Consider the following 23,154-nt stretch of genomic DNA (forward strand, 5'->3'; position numbering starts at 1 on the left):
AGGCGTATAAAACTTTCCCCCAGAAATTTGTAGGTATAGGTCCACGCCATCATATAGCCCCCATAGAACGGTACCTTCCGAATTTCGGTATTTTGAAGGTAGTGGCCACATTAATCCACCGAAATGGCTGAAATTTGTGGTGGAGGGTATAAAAAGTTCGGCCCGACCGAACTTAACGCTTTTCTTACTTGTTTGTAATAATAATGCCACACGGACAAACAAGTGTATAAAATTCACAATTTCGTTTATTACACATACATATGTAAGAATAAAGTTAATATTAATAAAAATAATGATAAACACACTCAATTATATAAACATCATTATACGAATAAATTCATTTGATTCGTCTTCTTTGTCATCGATTTCATTTAAAACAAAATTAAGTCATTTTGGTTGGAGTTACAACTTCCTCGTATTTCATAATCACACACACGCTTTCAATCCATAGACCAGCTGGATTCCTGGAAAACTGGGGGAAGGGGGAGCGCTTCAGTGCCACTCGAATAAGATATGCGAGACAAACAAATAACCGGTGATAATTGAAATTTGACCCAACATCATGGGGAAAACAATTCTAGAAATAATAAATAAAAAGGAAAAAACAATTTTTTCCATTAAATTATTTGAAATGTAATGAAGACGAAATCAATAATAATTACTTCAAGTATCGGGTAAATGAAATTTTATAACCATGTTGCTCAGCAATGCCGGCGGATAATACATTAGCTGAAGCTCCATAGAGAGTGCCATTGCCTAGGGAAAAAAATCAAAGAAAAATAAGTAAGATGACAGAGGGGTAATGCCGGTTCTGGACCACAAAAGCGCCTTTTTTGCCTATTCGGCCCACTGTGCAGGCTGTGTGTGTGTGTGTGTGTGAGAGAGTGTGTGTGTGTGTGTGTGAGAGAGAGAGAGTGTGTGTGTGTGTGAGAGAGAGAACAAGAGAGAGAGATCACTAGATCGAGAGAGTATTTGGAGAGATCTTAAATGTAAACATAGCATAAATATATACAAAATATTAGGGTGTCTTAAAAATATTACCTCCAAAAATATTAGGGTTGCCACATTTACCGCTTAAATTAAAAAATATTACGTTGAATCATGAAATATGGGGTCCCCAATGTGAGAGTTAGGATAAGGACCAGCCCTAAGAAGCAATTCTTACCCGAACAGACCTATTGTGCGAGAGAGTTTTATTCAAACAAATGTATGGCATTAGAGAACATATGAGAAAATTATAATAAGAGAGAGAGAGAGAGTAAACTAATAGACGGTTATACATTTACCCATTTACATGTATGTATCTCCAGATAGTTAGGATAAAGACCAGCCAAAAGATGCAATTTTTGTCGATTTGAACCACTGTGCGAGTCAGTTGGAATTAAACAAATGATTTAGTGGAGTATATCTAGTGAACCACATTTAACCTGTATATGTGTGGGAGGGAGCCAGACCTTGATTTCAGGAGAGAAACACATTTATCCTGTACATGTGTGGGATGGAGCCAGACCTTGATTTCGGGAGAGAGCCACATTTAACCTGTATATGTGTGGGAGGAAGCCAGACCGAGAAGTTGAGAGAGAACCACATTTGATTGCTAATGTAAACAAAATACATTTCAATATATGTCTGTCCGTAAGCATGTCGAATCATGATCATAATCAAAGAGGATTTTTCCGTCCGTCCGCCAGTCTCTCTGTGAGCATGTTCATTCATGTTCATAACTTAACATCTGTATGCATAATTAATTTCACAATATTGTGAAATTATTGATGGTGGTCAGTTGACAAATTTCGTATAAAAAGCAAATAATCTTAAATAAGATTCAATGTATACCCAATTAATTTCACAAGTTTGTGAAATTATTGATGATGGTCAGGTTCGTTCGTCTTTTGAATTTCATAACGCTATGAGTTGAGATGAATGTCAGAGTTTCTCATATTGCAACAAAAACCCAAGAGTAAACATTAAGTGGCCATGAAATGATTCGTACAAATTCTGTCTATTGTTTTACTCCATGTTAGCGTACTGGTGATCGATACATTGACCAAAAATTTGATTTTTTGTCAACGAGCATTTAGGCAATTTGTTTACATTTAATATAAACAAATCGTTAATAGAAGAAGAGAATGAATATTTCTTTGTTCATATGAGATCTTGCCCTTTGTTGTTATTACACAGCTTGAGTATAATATGCATGTGGCGTTAGTGTTGACCATACTATGGTGGGAGAGGGGGATTCAAATGTGAGGTGGGGTATGGTTGAGGAGCATCTTGATGCTGGAATACATTCAATACTTTGATTCTTCTAAATACTTGTATATTGAAGGGATTTGATGAGTACGCCACCAGTACTTAATACGTCACAGATTTTTAACGGAGATTAAATGCACTGCACAGTGGGTCAAAACAACAAAAATAATATCCAAAATGTTAGGCTGAACCAAATTTAGAGTAAGTCTAAATGAAATCATATGTATGAGTGAGAGTATGGTATTATTGTCATCAAAAAACACACATACATATAAGCGTTTAAATATAGGCAAGACAAAATATGAAACAAAGTTGGATTTTTTATCTCCAGTATGTGTGGGAATCAAAATATGAAACAATGTTGCATATTTAGCCTCCTATATATGTGAGAGAGGGAGCGATAGACAGAGAATTGGGAAAGTCAATGTATATGTAAGCGTTTAAATATAAGCGAGGCAAAATATGAAACAATGTTGCATATTTTACCTCTTGTATGTGTGAAGCAAAATATGAAACAATGTTGCATATTTTACCTCCTGTATGTGTGGGAACAAAATATGAAACAATGTTGCATATTTTTACCTCCCGTATATGTGAAAGAGGGAGATGAAATAGATAGAGAATTGGGAAAAACCCCCAACATTTTGCAATATAATCAAAGAAAAAAAAAACAAGTCAAAGCGTTTACGGCTTGGGAATTTCGTACTCGTAACTTAATTTAATTTGAGTTTAAATAAATAGGAATGAGAGAGTCTCAGTTATTGTATGACTTCAACCAGGAGTAAATATCAATGGTCACCATTTGTTATGCTCTCTATACTCGATGTTAGCGGGTTGGAGATCGATACATGGACCCAATAATTAGATTTTTTATTTTAAATTTTGTCTGTTAGAGCGAAGATCATTTTTAATGATTTCTGTTAATTTTCTCGTTTAGAGTTAAGCTTGATCAGTTTTAATGACTTTTATTAATTTTCTCGTTTAGAGTTAAGCTTGATGATCGGATTTTTTGTCAACAAGAACGTAGACAATTTGGTTACATTTAATCAAATGTAAACAAAAGTGGTTGTATTTAGGATTGAGGAAAAATAAACTACATATAACTTCATCAATAAATGGCTAGCAACACATGGAAAATTTTCTACCAGAAGAGGTTCACTTGACAAAGATCAAAAATATGTCCACAATATAAAAACAATGTACTGCATTCGTTGATATAGCAAATTTTGCATAAATTTGCATCTGATATTTAATAGAAATTTTTCTTAATGTCTATTTATCCAGCAGATGTTGTGGTATATCAGATGTTATGGAAGCTGGAATTATTGTTTACTCCAAAAATATCATAAGCAAGAAGAATACTTTCCAACATACCGACAATTATTGTATGCCTCGTCAATAATGTGTAATTAGGTGACCAACGATGATGTTCATGTAAGGTCTATCTTCATGTTCCTAAAAACCAATTTCCACCTCATACCAGAACGGACCAATTCATTGATATCTAAAAAACCAATGGCTAATTTTCAAACGTTTGTAAGCGTTCATCTTCACGATGGAATCTATTATCCATGACATAGGATGGTTTTTTGTTTTTGTAATTTCCAATAAACCGCTGACAGAAATATACTCCATTTCATCAAAATACAAAGGGATCACTGATGTGAATAGGGTTAAGGGGCTTTGACGCAGAGTTTCATGCCAAAAAGACTGGACAAATGATTATGCTTGATGTCTGCGCTTAACAAAGTTATTGAATAATCTTCTGTTTAACAGCATGTTTATTCGTGGTCATGATTAAACATGCCATTTATCCAAATAATTCCCAAAGATTGTGAATTTCATATTTATATTGCTTGACATTACATTTTTCATATTATCACAATTTGGAATAAGAAATAAGGTAGCTCAAGTTCGAAAAAATCTCTATCCAGTCTTCCTGAATTCATAGATTCAGGTTTCGTTCACATTGGGTTGGGTTCAGGTAAGGTTCAGGTTGGTTCAGGTAAGGTTCAGGTTGGGTTCAGGTTGGGTTCAGGTTGGGTTCAGGTTGGGTTGGGTTCAGGTTAGGTAGGGTTCAGGTTGGGTTGGGTTGAGTTCAGGTTGGGTTGGGTTCAGGTTAGGTGGGGTTGGGTTAGGTTCAGGTTGGGATCAGGTTAGGTTGGGTTCAGGTTAGGTTGGGTTAGGATGGGTTCAGGTTGGGTTGGGTTCAGGTGGGGTTGGGTTCAGGTTAGGTTGGGTTCAGGTTAGGTTGGGTTCAGGTGGGGTTGGGTTCAGGTTAGGTTGGGTTAGGATGGGGTTCTATATATATTGTATCAATAACTCAAATTTAACAGTATAACTCTAACAATGGAAGAAGAAATGTTAAAACGGCTGGTTCAATCCCGCAATGTTTTGAAAAGAAAATTTCAAAACATTAAAAGGGGAGAACAAGCAAGAACAACCCAATTGGAAAATACCTTCAAACCTATAACAGATGAATTAAACAAATTAGTTAAAACAACAAGTAAAAATGCATCCAAATACATGATTCCTAAAACAGAAAATATACCCGAGTATGGGAAATCATCGTTTTCCAGTATCAAGAGATATAAGGAAGATGTTAAAGAAGAAACCACTCCAAGTGATGATGAGTACGAAGAAGATAATAATCAAGATGACTCAAGTAACGACGAGGGTGGAGAAGAATCTTTTTATTCTGATCATGATGACTATGATTATGAAAACAATCTTCTTCAATTGAAAATCAATAATAATCTGGATACTGTATACGGTCCACATAAAAATGTTAATGGGGAATGGAAATTTGGAGATAAACCTTTAGAAATAAATAATGAAAAAATTATGGTAGGAAACCAGAATTGGGCACTCACACCAGGCTTATTTGAACTCCTCTTTCATCAAAAGCCCAAAAACTACGATGAATCAGAGTTGGAGATATATAAGAAAATTTTACTGGATTCAAATGCACATAAAGTAAACTACAACCATAATGAACGAGTAAAATCTAACAAAGGATATAAATACACTAATATAATAAAGAAGATAGTCGATGGTACTCACACTGGTAAAGGCCTAATGAGAGTAAATCCCGAAAAACCTCAATATGAATATTGGAACGATCCCAATGTTCTTGTTGAACGACTAAAGCTGTTGGTGGAATCAAATCAAAGTGGAAAATATGACCATACAAATGAGATGGTTTCTATAATTGAAGAACTACGAGAGGCAGATATTATATATTAATCAAATTTGTACATTGCGATTACGAAATAAATGCAATCTATCTCCATCGTAATATTGTTGTTTTTATTTATTTTTTAATGCGTATTAGTCATTGATATATATTTATAACAAGGACTTTGAAACTGTGACAATCATGAGAAATATTTCCCGGACCATCAGTAAGGTAAAATCCAACCCCACCTGAATCCAACCCAACCTGAACCCAACCCAGCCTGATCCCAACCCAACCTGAACCCAACCCAATCTGAACCCAACCTAACCTGAACACAACCCAATGTGAACGAAACCTGAATCTATGAATTCAGGAAGACTGGATAGAGATTTTTTCGAACTTGAGCTACCTTATTTCTTATTCCAAATTGTGATAATATGAAAAATGTAATGTCAAGCAATATAAATATGAAATTCACAATCTTTGGGAATTATTTGGATAAATGGCATGTTTAATCATGACCACGAATAAACATGCTGTTAAACAGAAGATTATTCAATAACTTTGTTAAGCGCAGACATCAAGCATAATCATTTGTCCAGTCTTTTTGGCATGAAACTCTGCGTCAAAGCCCCTTAACCCTATTCACATCAGTGATCCCTTTGTATTTTGATGAAATGGAGTATATTTCTGTCAGCGGTTTATTGGAAATTACAAAAACAAAAAACCATCCTATGTCATGGATAATAGATTCCATCGTGAAGATGAACGCTTACAAACGTTTGAAAATTAGCCATTGGTTTTTTAGATATCAATGAATTGGTCCGTTCTGGTATGAGGTGGAAATTGGTTTTTAGGAACATGAAGATAGACCTTACATGAACATCATCGTTGGTCACCTAATTACACATTATTGACGAGGCATACAATAATTGTCGGTATGTTGGAAAGTATTCTTCTTGCTTATGATATTTTTGGAGTAAACAATAATTCCAGCTTCCATAACATCTGATATACCACAACATCTGCTGGATAAATAGACATTAAGAAAAATTTCTATTAAATATCAGATGCAAATTTATGCAAAATTTGCTATATCAACGAATGCAGTACATTGTTTTTATATTGTGGACATATTTTTGATCTTTGTCAAGTGAACCTCTTCTGGTAGAAAATTTTCCATGTGTTGCTAGCCATTTATTGATGAAGTTATATGTAGTTTATTTTTCCTCAATCCTAAATACAACCACTTTTGTTTACATTTGATTAAATGTAACCAAATTGTCTACGTTCTTGTTGACAAAAAATCCGATCATCAAGCTTAACTCTAAACGAGAAAATTAATAAAAGTCATTAAAACTGATCAAGCTTAACTCTAAACGAGAAAATTAACAGAAATCATTAAAAATGATCTTCGCTCTAACAGACAAAATTTAAAATAAAAAATCTAATTATTGGGTCCATGTATCGATCTCCAACCCGCTAACATCGAGTATAGAGAGCATAACAAATGGTGACCATTGATATTTACTCCTGGTTGAAGTCATACAATAACTGAGACTCTCTCATTCCTATTTATTTAAACTCAAATTAAATTAAGTTACGAGTACGAAATTCCCAAGCCGTAAACGCTTTGACTTGTTTTTTTTTTCTTTGATTATATTGCAAAATGTTGGGGGTTTTTCCCAATTCTCTATCTATTTCATCTCCCTCTTTCACATATACGGGAGGTAAAAATATGCAACATTGTTTCATATTTTGTTCCCACACATACAGGAGGTAAAATATGCAACATTGTTTCATATTTTGCTTCACACATACAAGAGGTAAAATATGCAACATTGTTTCATATTTTGCCTCGCTTATATTTAAACGCTTACATATACATTGACTTTCCCAATTCTCTGTCTATCGCTCCCTCTCTCACATATATAGGAAGCTAAATATGCAACATTGTTTCATATTTTGATTCCCACACATACTGGAGATAAAAAATCCAACTTTGTTTCATATTTTGTCTTGCCTATATTTAAACGCTTATATGTATGTGTGTTTTTTGATGACAATAATACCATACTCTCACTCATACATATGATTTCATTTAGACTTACTCTAAATTTGGTTCAGCCTAACATTTTGGATATTATTTTTGTTGTTTTGACCCACTGTGCAGTGCATTTAATCTCCGTTAAAAATCTGTGACGTATTAAGTACTGGTGGCGTACTCATCAAATCCCTTCAATATACAAGTATTTAGAAGAATCAAAGTATTGAATGTATTCCAGCATCAAGATGCTCCTCAACCATACCCCACCTCACATTTGAATCCCCCTCTCCCACCATAGTATGGTCAACACTAACGCCACATGCATATTATACTCAAGCTGTGTAATAACAACAAAGGGCAAGATCTCATATGAACAAAGAAATATTCTTTCTCTTCTTCTATTAACGATTTGTTTATATTAAATGTAAACAAATTGCCTAAATGCTCGTTGACAAAAAATCAAATTTTTGGTCAATGTATCGATCACCAGTACGCTAACATGGAGTAAAACAATAGACAGAATTTGTACGAATCATTTCATGGCCACTTAATGTTTACTCTTGGGTTTTTGTTGCAATATGAGAAACTCTGACATTCATCTCAACTCATAGCGTTATGAAATTCAAAAGACGAACGAACCTGACCATCATCAATAATTTCACAAACTTGTGAAATTAATTGGGTATACATTGAATCTTATTTAAGATTATTTGCTTTTTATACGAAATTTGTCAACTGACCACCATCAATAATTTCACAATATTGTGAAATTAATTATGCATACAGATGTTAAGTTATGAACATGAATGAACATGCTCACAGAGAGACTGGCGGACGGACGGAAAAATCCACTTTGATTACGATCATGATTCGGCATGCTTACGGACAGACATATATTGAAATGTATTTTGTTTACATTAGCGATCAAATGTGGTTCTCTCTCAACTTCTCGGTCTGGCTCCCTCCCACACATATACAGGATAAATGTGTTTCTCTCCTGAAATCAAGGTCTGGCTCCCTCCCACACATATACAGGTTAAATGTGTTTCTCTCCTGAAATCAAGGACTGGCTCCCTTCCACACATATACAGGTTAAATGTGGCTCTCTAGATATCCTCCACTAAATCATTTGTTTGACTCCAACTGACTCGCACAGTGGTTCAAATCGACAAAAATTTCATCTTTTAGCTGGTCTTTATCCTAACTATCTGGAGATACATACATGTAAATGGGTAAATGTATAACCGTCTATTATTTTACTCTCTCTCTCTCTCTCTCTTATTATAATTTTCTCATATGTTCTCTAATGCCATACATTTGTTTGAATAAAACTCTCTCGCACAATAGGTCTGTTCTGGTAAGAATTGCTTCTTAGGGCTGGTCTTTATCCTAACTCTCACATTGGGGACCCCATATTTCATGATTCAACGTAATATTTTTTAATTTAAGCGGTAAATGTGGCAACCCTAATATTTTTGGAGGTAATATTTTTGAGACACCCTAATATTTTGTATATATTTATGCTATGTTTACATTTAAGATCTCTCCAAATACTCTCTCGATCTAGTGATCTCTCTCTCTCTCTTGTTCTCTCTCTCTCACACACACACTCTCTCTCTCACACACACACATACACTCTCGCTCTCTCTTGTTCTCTCTCTCACACACACACACACACTCTCTCTCACACACACACACACACACAGCCTGCACAGTGGGCCGAATAGGCAAAAAAGGCGCTTTTGTGGTCCAGAACCGGCATTACCCCTCTACTGATGACTTATTTAATTGGCGGAACCTTCCACGCACAGCACAATTTCTATTGTTATTTTTTTGTAAATAAATAATAAAGCTGAGGACACACATCCAATATTCGCTTGTGGGCGGTGAATGTTGTGATGTTCACTTGTGATAGGTTCCGCTCAATTAACGTATAGGTCACATTTAAGTCAAAGTACGTTTTTAATAAATTAAATTTGTCATAACTACAAATGAAATAAATATTTTATATCCTCAACTTACCACCCAAGCATGGACCAAATGCCAATGCCCACACCAATGGCTCCAATGGCAATCCCAATGTTTCCTTAGCTACCAATGATACAACCACTTTAACCATCATTGCCGTTACCGGTATACTATCCAAAATTGCCGATGCCAATGCGGACATCCATAAGATGATAAATATTGCCATGGCCAGGCGATTCTTTTTGTCCACATATAAAATTACATGCTCCGTAACTTCACCAATCCATGCAAACAATCCCAAACGTTCAACACATTCCATCATCACAAACATGGCAGCAAAGAAGAGCAGTGTTGTCCATTCGATACGATGCATTAAATGTTCCATATCCTCTCGATTGAGTATAATCAGCAGGGCAATTACACCCAAAAGTGCCACCCATCCCAGCGGTAGGGTACGCCATTGTGGCACAGATTGGATAAAGAAACATATAATGACAAATACTAAGGCGCAGCAAGCCTGAGCCAGCAGAAGTTTATTTTTAATGGGATACTGGAATAAAAAAAAAACAACAAAAAGTCAAATAAAAGCATTAATAAAATATGTTTTTTTAAAGGTTTATTCTAACGGCTTGTAGCAGTTTTCGGAAACCGAAAGAGAAAAAGAGAGCAGCTGATTTGGGAGTCCAAAAAGAAAATAAAAGGAATTACCATAAACTTCTTAAAATAAAATAAAATATAACTGGATTCCAGTGAATTTAAATTGTCAAATTCTATTTACAAAATGAAATCCTCATAAAGGATGTAAACCCAACAAAAAGCTGTAATGTAAACATAGCGTTATATAACATGAATATTGTTAAGAATGTAACTGGCAGATTTAAGTTAATTTAGATGAATTTCCGTTAATTTAAAAACTTGAATTGTGACGTAAATTTTTATTGGGCAGTTACTTTATTTAAATAAGTTTTACAACAACTACATCTAATGTCTAGAATTTTCTCAACCATTCAAGTTCTTACTTCCGATGTTTATTTTGTTATTCCATCATGCAATTATCGCTTAGTGTAAGTTTTCCCTATTATCTTTGTTGAGTATTTGCTATATCGTTCAACGTTTTGATATAGCCCCCATAAAACGGTACATCCCGATTTTCGAAATTTTGAAGGGTTTAGCCTCGTTATAACACCGAAATGGCAGAAGTTTTGTATTTAGTCGTTGGGGGTATAAAACTTTCAACCTGAAATTTGTCGGTATAGGTCCACGCCTTGTGGCCTCAATATTCCACCGAAATGGCTGAAATTTGGTACCTTATCTTCGTTGAGGGCATAAAACTTTCCACCCTAAATTTGTCGGTATAGATCCACGTCTTCATATAGCCCCCATAGCACGGTATCTCTAGATTTTCGGTATTTTGAAGGTTGTGACCTTAATTTTCTACCGTATATTCCTGAAATTTGGCTTCAGCCTTCGTTGGAAGTATTAAACTTTGCACTTGAAATTTGTCGGTATAGGTCCACGTTTTCATATAGCCCATATAGAACGGCACCTCCTGATTTTCGGTATTTTTGTCGCCTCAATATCCCACCGAAATGGGTGAAATGTGGTATTTAGTCTTCGTTGGGGCTATAAACCTTTCCACTTAAAATTTGTCGGTATAGGTCCACGTCTTTATATAGCCCCCATAGCACGCTACCTCTAGATTTTCGATATTTTGAAGGTTGTGGCCACAATATCCCACAGAAAGGTGCAAAAAACCCTGTGACACCGTTTGTAGTGGTTGAATCGCAAGATAACTCTCGAACAATCTGCCGATTCGGTCCAAAATTTGGTCTTCGTAATATTTTGTCCAAACATAGTTTAAGTTCGAAGATAAGCCATATCGGTTCACTTCTTCAGGTACCTCTCCCACAAAAGTTAAAATATGTTCGGAAAAATTATTCGCACGATAACTCTTGAAGGGAGTGACCGATTTGGTCCTTTACACATCCTTATTTATCTACCAGATATAGATCAGGTTTGAATATGGACAATATTTGTCCACTCCATCGGGTACCTCCCACACAAAATTTCGGATAAGTTCACTTTAAGACCTGCTCTCGAATCACTTTGATTTTTGTTGAAGCAACTATCATTCGCTGTCTCAATTACGACGGTAAAGGTTTTTCAGGGGCAAGTAAATACTTCTTGAGGAAACAGCCCGAAAGGTGTAAAAAACCTATGGTGCCATATGTAGTGGCTGGAGAGCACGATAACTCTCGAACTGATCAACCGACTTGGTCCAAAGTTTGGACTTTGCGGTCCACTACTTCCGGTACTTTCCCCCAATATTTAAAAATGCCATCCAACTTGGTCCAAACTTTGGATCTTCTACTCCCCTTAGGGGGTACCTCCCCCACAAAAGTTCAACATTTGTGTCTAAGCGCAGTTTAGGGGGTGTTCGAAGATCCTTTGGAAATGTATACCGATGTTGTTCGTTGTGGACCTGTTTACAGCGATATTATGTTTTCCGTGGACAAGTCCATGCTTTCTGGCATACTGGTACAAAAATTATACGATGACCCACTGAAATGTCTAGTGGGCGCGATATCTATCAAGAAGATATGACTGCCGAAATAGAATCCACTTCCATAATGGCCCATTCCTTTAAGTATCTGCTCCGCAATACTTTTGATCTTAAATCCTAAACCACATTTCTGTCGGCAAGTTTATTCGATCTGTCCGTAGATGATGGTGTCAATTCAAAGAGGCTGAGGGTATATCTCTGTCGGCAACGTCTACTGATACTTTTTTACTTGTTACAAAACATTTTTATACATAGGTATAAAACATCCCTTGCGAAAAGTCAGACAGTACAGGTCCAAGTTTTGTTATGGGCCCAATTTCTTTTTTATGTGCCAATTAGGTTTTCGAACTATAGGCGACCAATACAATATTGCAAAAACTAATTATTTGCTTAAGATATTATAATTTCATATCTTTTTCAGGATCTCTGCAAAGGCATCTCTGTCTCTAGCATCACTTAGAAATCTTCCAGAATCCCGAATTCCCCTCCATATTTGGATATTATCTAGCCATATAGTTTCTTTTCTTTCTCTTTCCGGCCTGCCAGCAATAGTTGTCCGTAGCAAATTTTGTAGCAATTTGTATTTGGCATTTCTAATATGTCCTCGATATGCTGTCTTCCTTATTTTTATCAAATCTATCAACTGCCTCTCGCAGTGCATTTTTCGACATTCAGTACCCGGCTATATATCCAGATTTCGAATGCCTCCAATCTTTTTATGTCTGCTGATTTTAAAGTCCATGTTTCAACGGCATATGGCAAAACTGGCCAAACATATGTTTTTATAAATCGTCGCTTTGTTGTAAGATTAATATCATGACTTGACAATTTTTTTTTTTTGTATTTATAAAATACGTCTCTTGCAGTTTCAATGCGGCTACTAATTACTCTTGAGCAATCCCATTTCTCGTTGATAATAAATCCAATATATTTAAAGCTCTTTACTCTTGTATTTGCAGCGTGATATTGTTGTAATTGTTATTTTTGCTGATTATCGTGTATGTGGATAGCTGGTGCATTGAATATTTCAGTCCAAGCAGATGGTATTGTTGTGTCATCCGCATATCTTATATTATTAAGGAATATTCCGTTTAAATATACACCTTTTTGGAAGTTGCTAAAAGCTTCTTGAAATATATTTTCCAAGTAGATGTCAAAGAGTAATGGAGAAATAATACATCCTTGCCTGATACCTTTAGATATAATGATGCTTTCCGTCAGTTCCCCGCTTATTTCTATTTGTGCTGATTGGTGCCAGTAGAAGCTCTTTATACATTGGATCTCTTTCTGGTCTATATCAATGGATGCAAGAATTTCCATCAGTTTATCATGCTGCACTGTACAACAAAGCATAAGAAAACATCCTTTTTGGGGTTCCGACATTTTTGAACCAGTGTCTGTACAGAAAAAAATGCTTCCCGTGTTCCCATGCATTGTTTGAAGCCAAATTGTGTTATGCGCATGACACTTTCATATTTCTTATAAATTCGGGAATGAATTTTTCTGAGAAATAATAAAACAGATGTATTTGTTGTTGAGAACTTAAGTACAGTACACATTGTCAGTTTTGAATGACGATTTTTTGCAATTATCGATAACTGTCCAACCGTCCAGCAACCACAAAATATTTTGTGGTTGCATGATGAATGACAAAAATGAACGGCAACACTAGCAAGCAACAACAAAGCTGTCATTCAAAACTGACAATGTGTACCCAGCTTTACACAGTGCGATATTTACAGTCGACGATGACGGTCATAGTTTTTAAGTAATTTTGACGCTAATTTAACCCTTAATTGCATGATTTTTTCTTTCTTGGCGAAATTAATGGAGGTGATATATTTCGAGCTCCTAATTACGGAAAAAATAGTTAACAATTTTTTTGTTTGTATTTTTAGTATAATCTGAACAAAATACGAAATATTTCTTCATGTAATATTTTCTATACTTTACGAATTTTTCTTCAAGTATTATTTTAAAAAAATCATAAACCCTCTTTACTAACGGCATCTCAACTCATTATCACTTCTTAATCTCCAGAATTTTTAACTAAAAAAAAATTAAAATAATATAAAATAATATTTTTTGGCGGATTTCTATCTTTAGGCTCATTTTACTGTTAGTTACAGTTGCTCTTTCGAACAGTTATATATTTTTTTCTATGCAGTGGACCTTAAAAAGATATCTTGACACGATAAACGTAAAGTGAACTTGTCCTTTTATATATTTTTTGGGGATTTAATGAAATGATGGAAATTTCCATCTATATGCAAAGAAGGGTTAAGTTTTACATATCCCCTGAAGATACAATTTATTCAATTGCGAAATATTGGAAGCAAATAAATGAAAACAAATATGACCTAAAGCTCAACAACAAATACAAGTGTTTTTTTGGTATCAAAGTCGAAATAACAACAAAAATTAGAATTCTGAGAAATATTTTTAACGCGTGACTCATTAGACTTATTAGTCTGTAATCATTGCAATACTTTGGATGACTTTTTTGAGGATAGTTGTGGATTTCAGTCAGTTTTGAGGATATTGGTCCGTATCGTAAATTCGGTTGAACAATACTGTTAGAATGCCTATGTTGCACAGTGGATGCGCCCAACGACAAAAATCAAAAAATTCATGTCGTCGTTTCAAAAATTTAAAAATGCAAATAGCTTCAAAACGTTCCAAATTTTTCGAAACTCAACTTATTTTTTCCATTTTTCGCGGTTCTTAAGGAGAAAACGCCTCATGAACATGACTAATTTTGAAGAAAAATATGTATTTAAAAATGAGAAAAAATACTTATATTCTAAGCGAATTTATGAAACAAAGGACTATTTTTAACGCCTTAACTTAAGATGACTCATTTAGTAAATTGCCTAAGCTTCATTTTTCTAGTTATGAAAATTCCTCTAAATCGCAATGGTTGCCAAATATTTTGGTTATAATATTGGTAAAAATGAAATTATTTAATTTAGATGTATGGATTTCCTTAAACTTTCAGTCACTTTCAACAAATTCGAACAAATGGCCACTAGTGCCAAATTGTAGCCTAGCGGCTGTTGATTTCAAAACTGTATAGACTTTTTGCGGAAATTTGCGGTTTTGGCAGTTATGACCAAAAGTTTAACACCATTTTATAGTTGCTGAATTTATATTTTTTGGAATTCTTTTAAGTAATTTTATTATCCTTTCTTAAATTTGGTTTCAATATAACGTTTTTTGTGCTATTAGCGATTTCTATGGTCATGGTAACTTAGACCTGTAATGAAAACTCGCGAAAAAAAGATTTGGGGGTAATCACTTTAACAAATAATTTATTTTATTTTTGGGACACCCTAATGTTGGACCACGCTAAAAAGTGGAGATTTTTCCCCGCATTGAGTAAAAAAATGCATTATTACAAGTAATTCTGCAGACAAATGTGGTTAAATCTTATGAAATACAAAAAAAATATGGTAACCCTATATGGAGGCTGTGGTCAAAAGTGGACCGATACCACATTTCTTTATAAGATAATGTTCTGAAGTCTGAGATCATTATAAGAATATAGTCGCTTAGAATATTTGGTTGACATCTGCCCAAATAAATCGATTGGGGAGTAAACCAAATCATGGACCAATACTGAAAATTGTACGTGGGGATGCTTACAATACAATAATAACTCCTGGTACCGGAATACAGCAAATTTGGTTGAACAATGTCTTGGTAACAGTAAAATACTTAAATTCAAGATGATTCGTTTCATGGGAAACACGCGAAATTTTGGACCGAGGACCCCAATATTTTACGTAGAGTGTTTTAGGCCACTATGACCCATTGATAACAATTTCAGTTCGATATAGGATTTAGAAGTATTTTTGTCACACCTTCCCATGTAAGTGCCACCACTGTGTGTTGTCGTCTATCAATTTCAGAATTTCCGAATGAATTTCGTCTGGACCGCAAGCTTTCCTGTCTTTTAAAGACGTTATTGCAGACACTACCTCTTGCTTGGTAATTGAGGTTCCTGTGAGTGGTGGGGAAATGGATTCGTAAATGGATCGGTTGTCGTCTGTGAATAGCTGTTTTATATATTCAATCCATATTAGCTTCTTCTCTTCAGTGCTAAACACAACTTCACTATTTCTGTTATATAATATTTTTGAATTTGTTTTCCGGTATACTCCCGAAGCTTCTTTTAGTTTTTTATGGAGATTGAAGTAGTTAGTCATACCAATTTTGTAGTCTTTCTATCTCCTTGCATTGGTTTATATAATCATTTTTTTTATGTGCGTACTGCTAGTCGTATTTCTTTGTTTAACTCCCAATACCTTTCATAGTTTATGTTTTTATATTTACGACGTTCATTTATTAGTTGCAGTATTTCATCTGACATCCATTCTTTCTGTTTTTGTGGTCGATTGCAGAGAGACTAATGCACAAAATATTTTGAGCACCACCGTCCTAGACCATTGTCTGCTATAGATATTAGAGTTACCTTAATGGAGTTCCACATGTTATTCGTCTTAATATTTTCATCAATTCAATTCACTTCTATTTCTAACCCTTTTGCCAATGTATGTTTGTATTGTTGTTCGTTTAGTGCGTGTTGTGTGTGTTTGTTACACAGTTGGCTTCGAGATGTTACCAGGTCTTCCAGAAACATCGGCAACAACACGGGATTGGGTATAAATGCGAGGGAATTGTGATACAGTCAGTCAGTAGTAATTCTAAGTGCGAACTGAAACAGTAAAGAAGGAGTAAAGGAAAGCTGTATGCTTATTAGAGTTAAGCTGTGTGCTTAGTAATTAAAGTCGGTTCTGAATAAGTTTAATAAAGTAAATAAAGCATAGTAGAATCGTAATCTAAACGAACCCTCCTTTTATTTGATACAAATCGTTTCAGGGAATAAAGCAGCATCTATACGGAGTTTAGTTAAACTTTATTCCGTAACAATAGACCCTATTGGCGGCACTAATTGGGAACTTCCAACTTTGTCTGTGGTCTCTGGGTCAGGTTCTCAACCATAAATCAATTAGACCATTCGTTGGAACACAAATTTGAACTCTATCACCACACGGAACATTCTAACAACAGAGAAATACCGATTTAGATAAAGGATTGTTGGTAGTATTACTCCTTCACTGTAAGGCCTCAAAAGTCGACAAAAACAAAATCGGTCTGCACGATTCACCACTGCCGGCATCCTTGCCCTGCTTCAATTGCCGGTACATCCTGCCCACAATGTGGATGGCTAGTGACAGTTGAGAACTTTGGTGCGATACTCGACTCCCGGCTCATCCAGCTGTTTCAGCATTGCCATGGAGATTCCATCAGGTCCCAACACTTTGAATGATTTAGCGTTCCTGATGGCACTTGCAACATCATGTATTATAATTGTGGCGTAACGTCCGCAAACGTGACTGAGGTCCTCTCTTCTTTCGATTCAGAGTTCGACACTTATTCCGGCTCCAATGTTGAAAGATGATTTAACCACTTGCTTTGTCTATGCTCACCGACCAATCTGCTAACCTCCAGTGTCAGCTCATTGACTCTGGGGTTGGCACGACGAAGCTCATCACGCGCATTTGCTAGTCCCGTCGACTATGCTGTCAAGTTTGGACTTACTTCGGATATTCGACCAGCAGGATGATGTCTCGAAACGTCCTTTCAGAAGGATTGGACAGATCTCTGAAGCGGTGATTAGTAAACTCTCTGAAACTCGGCCAATTAGTTTTCCCATAATTGACGAAAGTGCGGCGTTCAGAGATGATTAAATTGGGCGGTCTGCTGTTTGAGACAATTATGTGGAGATGGTCTGATCCAAGAGAAACGGACGTCATTTGTCAGACCAGGTGACACGATGGTTATTTCTGGTGAAATGTGACACTCTCCGCTAATTTTGGTAACTACGTCCTCATTGACCATGCAAAACGTAGAGCTACAGTGCCCGGCATAATTATTTTGACAACATTTACATTTGTGTTAAAAGGCATATAATTATAATCAGCATTAATATAGCAGGATATTAACAGTTTAGGATTTTTCTTTGTCCTCTCAGCTAAATAAAAATTAGTGGATCAAAAAAATTCCAGCTTTATTTGTGATTATGTAGGCGAATGTTTAAAAAGGGAGGCAAACGCAAAACGGCATAAGTATTTTGACACGTCATAATTATGTTACTTTTGGTACTTAATGGAACCTTTTGGCAACAAAATTAATTTATTTAGCTAAATTAGTAACATTTAAGAAAAAATGTACTTGACAGTCATAGATTTTTAATTCACATAGGGAATGTTGGTGTCAAAAATTGTAGTGAAATTTAAAAGTGAATTTTCGGTGATAAATGTAGCTAATGTTTAGACATTGCTGCAGTTATCTATTTATTTCGTAACGAATTAATCTCAAAACACTGAAAACACAGTAAATATGCGCGATCTAGTCAGAAAATGTGAAATTACAAAAGATGCTCTCCGGTAAATAGAGTAGAACTGCAAATCTAATCTTACTTAAGCACACAAATCCTCATCTTCTGAGCAATTTCGATGTCAAAGCAAACTCTCTATTAAGACTAGAAACTCTAAACATTAGAAAAAAATCAATTTGAATTCATTTTTTGCCATTCCACTCGGTTGATAAATCATACCCACAAAAATTGTCAATTAGATTTTCAATCGAAATCATTTGCACCCCATCGATCATTGTTGTGGAGCATATTGTGGACAGATAAAAATATATTTGAACATAATTCATTTTAAAATACACTTTTCAGTACGCTTGAGTCAAAAAACCGCCAAAATGTTTGATATCTTTGTGAAATAAATATCCTTCTGATGCTATTGCCATGCCCAAATGTACCCAGGCATCGGAATAGGTTGATCCACCATTTAAAATACTGTGATATTTAATTTTTATCGACAATGCTGTGGGCTATAATGAATATTTTGGCACTTTTAACAATTTTTCATAACTACATGGTAGTAAACTGATCGAAGTGTTATGTATTCATTTGCAGAACACTGCTACTATGGTAAGGCTGAATTTTGTGGTGCAAGTTTGGAGCGTATTTCGGGTTCAAACTAAAAGTAGTTTCCTCCAAATGACACATTAGTAAGAGAAAAATGTTCCTACTCTCATTAAAAAGTGGAAATCCGCAAAATATTCCGAGATAATGGGAGAATACCATCGAAAATGTTGTTTAATGATAAATTTCTTCAATATCCCTAAATCCTTGAAATATCGATCCGTAAATGGGTCCATAATGGCACAAATGTTTGTGAAACACGTTATTTTTAACGTAACCAATAATAATCATAAGTATAAACAAAACATTTTTAATTTTTGAGGTCTAAAAATCAATAAAACAGTTTTGTCAAAATACTTATGCCACGCAGTGAAATTTTATTTCCATTACAAAAGTGCAATCGTAAATTTGAATTGATAAAATTTATTGCTAATTTTAAGTACTCTAGTAAAGGATTAGCCAGAATATTTTTTCATATTTTTGTAGAAGACTAATCCGGTAAAAAACCAAAAACATCATTTTTTCAAACTTGTCAAAATAATTATGCCGGGCACTGTATCTATCTGCTCAGCCAGCGCTATACCCCTCTGGTCGTTTCCGAGGACCGAATGCCACAACTCATGATGAGCATTAAAGTCCCCAAGACCAGATGGTCTATAACCTGGAGTACAGGTATTTATCGGCGGGATGTATACGTTCAGCAATTCTACCTCGACAGTTCCACACCTGACTGCTACCCGCATACATTCCATGTACGTGTCATTGGAGCCAGGCTCAATAGGAAAGCTAATCCCCCATTTCCACTTCTGGTGCGATCCTTCCTCAGTACACTGTAACCATCACAATGCTGTTAGCTCCTGTTGTTGTTGAGCTTGGGTTCTTGCACCGCCGCGACCATGATATTCTTCCAACTCATGAAATCTACTATTTCCTTAAACTTACCTCGGAGTCCATTGCAATTAAATTGCAAAAAGGATGCATTTTCAGGGATTGGAACAACAACGGCAGGTGTTAAGTGCTGCTGTGTTCATGCAGCAACATAGTCCCTGTCATAGTCCCTCGCATGGACAAGTCCAGACAAACCCCTTAGATGAACCCACTCCCGACTGAATATTGGTTTTGGTGAAGATCCGGATGTAACAAACCGAGCGCAAGTATATAGGTCCTGGGATTTCCTCTGTCCCTGCACAAATCAAAAGAATCCGGAGCAGGCATTCCGGGGTATGCTGCTCCCAACACAACAAAGCGATACAAATACCAACATGTGTACTCTGAGGTGGAAGCCGTTGACCGAAACACGGGTGTTTTGTGGTGCCGTGTCAATCCGCTGCTGTGCTGCTTACAGAACCCATGCTGATTATCGGCAACTGAATAGCTATTTCTTGGCAGACTTCGGGCACGACAGTTTAAGAATTTTTTTAAGATACTGAACTTCCGGTTTATCCAGCTGTTTCAACATTACCATGGAGATACCGCCAGAGCCCAATTGTAAATTATGGTGGTTCCTCCTTAGCAGGAAGACTCTCTTCTGCGCCCTTTCATATTCTGTTGGATGAAAGTGCGGCGTTGAGGTGATGAAGTCTAGCGGTCTGCTGATGAAGTCGATTATAGGGATATATGGGACCCAAAGGAAACGACTGGCTGCAAAGTGACGTCATTTGTCAGACCAGTTGATACGGTGGTTATGTCTGGCGAGCTATGTGACTCTCCGCTAATTCTAGAAGGGGCGTCCTCATTGACCGTACAAAATATAGAGCTACAAATCTCGCTGACGTAGGCAGTGGCGCTCCAACACATTAGCCGCTGTGGCTAGAATCTAACTGACCTCTTCGTTGATATTTTATAGTTGTAAATTGAATTTTTAGCTATAACCGCATTAAAGATATCAACACAAGAGTTTATTTTGCCTCTGTTAACTAAATAAAATCCTTTTTGCTGAGTATACCCCAGCCGGAGGCGGATACTTGTCGCTATTGGTAATTACATTTTATGTTCACGAATGAAATAAGAAGAACCAAAGAAGCAAATTTCCCACTGTGTTTACAATTTATTAAAAATAGTGCTGTAGACCTGCAAACAAATCTTCAAATTAAAAGCCCTCCCGAAATCCCGCTTCGAATATCTACAGAAACGAATATAAAAGTGCTTACCTTAATCTTCAAATCTTCTAGCGTATGGACATAAGCCTCGGTAGTATCCAAACCATTTAATTTTCTCTTGAGTTGGTGTTTCAAAATGCGCACTTTCTTCAGTAGTGTTTCCCGCACCACATCCGCATCCTTAGAGAATGATGATATCGATTTAGCCGCCTTATGCCAAACACGAATTTCACGACGTAAATCCTTTATTTCTTTGGGTTCATTCAAACGTAACGATTCAATATTGCGGAAAATCAAACGTAAATAAATGCAGCTCTGCAGAACGGTTAAAATAACACCGGGTATGGTGTGTTCGACAAATTTCATAAAGGTGACACCCTAATAAACGATAAAGAAAAAGAAAATTAAAAATCCTTTTTTTTATTTTCCATAACAGCGAATAAAATTGCTTACATTTGAGGCTATGAAATTGTTGGAGCAAATAATAATACTAATCGGATCACCAATGGGTGTCAACGAACCACCAATATTGGCATGTACAATAATACCCAACAGCACTGGCACTGGATCCAAACTCATTACTTCGCAGAGTCGAATGGCGACGGGGGTCAAAAGAATTACCGTTGTCATGTTGTCCAAAAAACTCGAAACAAAACAAGTCATCAAACACAAACTATAAATCATCGGCCATACTTTGCCTTGGGACACCTCAAATGCCATCACAGCAATGTAATCGAAAACACCTGTCTCCGTTAGGATACCAACCAAAATCATCATACAGAATAGCAGCGTGAGCAATTCCATATCCATGAATTTGACAACTTCTTCCATATTGGGTCGATCATTGAAACAGGCCAAAACCGCAATGGATAGGGTAGAACAAACAATAGCCACAAAGGTACGTTCAAAAACCTGTACAGAGAGAAAAATAAAAACAACAACATTTTTGTTAAGAAAATAACTTCGAATTTAATTTCCTTTTTCATTGTCCTGGCAATTCAGTTACCTCCCACACCAATAACGAATAGAACAACAAAAGAATAGCTGCTGCCAGTAACGTTCCTGTCTTGACGTTTATTATCAAAGGATTGTATGTCATTTTGATGGCTATATCCTTTTCAATATTGCTAGTAATCTGCAGCCGTACTTGTGTATCCTCCTCTCCAATTTCATCTAGCAAATCATCAGGTAATTTAAAGGTTAAATTACGTGAAGCCACGGGGGCATAATCGAACAAGTCTTCGTTCACTAAGGGTATAAACCATGGATGTAATATGTCCTGTAAAAAAGAAGATAAAGTATAGAAAAAATATAAAATAATTGAATACAAAGTTGCATGTTACAGATGAGAGTCAAAGATATTGTCATTCTTATGGTTAATATTTGTTTATACAACAAATAATGTTCGTTTAACTTTTCCTTAAGCTGTCTTAAATATTTCCATTACACAGATTCCTGACACTCTACAAGTAAAACATGGAATAACTTTAGAAATTTTTGCCTCGTTTGAGTTGAGCTGAATGATTCAACATTTTTTCCTTCAGTACGTAGGTCTAGCATTCACTAAGACCCACCTATTAATTTATAAGGGGTCAACAAAGTTTCTTTCAAGCTTTCTGTCACCTAGCGACTTTAAGACCTGGTTCCTACTTCTGATCCTGTTGCAAATAGCTTACGCGGACGACTTAAACATGCTGTTGAACATTACACCCCATGGTGAACAGTATGGCATTGGATTTAGCGGTGGATATTTATACCCTCAGCATTTAGGCTAATGAGGGTATATACAAATTAATGCGACCAAAAATGTGCCTCACCGAAATTATGGGTTTAGATCCAAGTATGTTTGGACGAAATCTGATTCAGACAATTTGGAGTCGATTGAACAATGTTCGTCCATCTGGCTGGCTGGCTGGTGCACGATAAGTTCGAAGATGGGTCACATCGGTCCACTCCTTCCGGTACATCCAAAATGGTGCGCACGATAACTCTCGAAGGGAGTAACAGGATTGGTCATAACTTTGCATATAGTAATATTACTTCCAG

The 23,154-nt window shown here is 36.0% G+C and overlaps 1 protein-coding gene across 1 annotated transcript in view; it reads right to left on the minus strand.

Moving 5' to 3' along the window:
* Positions 1 to 227: 227 nt before the first annotated feature.
* hoe2 (hoepel2) overlaps positions 228 to 23,154 on the minus strand; it is a 65,557-nt gene continuing 42,630 nt past the window's right edge. The window contains exons 5-10 of the mRNA XM_073969157.1: positions 22,115 to 22,387; positions 21,562 to 22,020; positions 21,160 to 21,486; positions 9,501 to 9,996; positions 663 to 756; positions 228 to 577 (exon numbers count right to left, since the gene is read on the minus strand). Of these exons, the coding sequence (XP_073825258.1) occupies positions 493 to 577; positions 663 to 756; positions 9,501 to 9,996; positions 21,160 to 21,486; positions 21,562 to 22,020; positions 22,115 to 22,387 (1,734 nt within the window). The 3' untranslated portion in view covers positions 228 to 492. The remainder of the gene's footprint in view (positions 578 to 662; positions 757 to 9,500; positions 9,997 to 21,159; positions 21,487 to 21,561; positions 22,021 to 22,114; positions 22,388 to 23,154) is intronic.

Source organism: Musca autumnalis, unplaced genomic scaffold, assembly GCF_047663935.1.
Source record: "Musca autumnalis isolate F117 unplaced genomic scaffold, ASM4766393v1 scaffold_2, whole genome shotgun sequence".
Lineage (NCBI taxonomy): Eukaryota > Metazoa > Arthropoda > Insecta > Diptera > Muscidae > Musca > Musca autumnalis.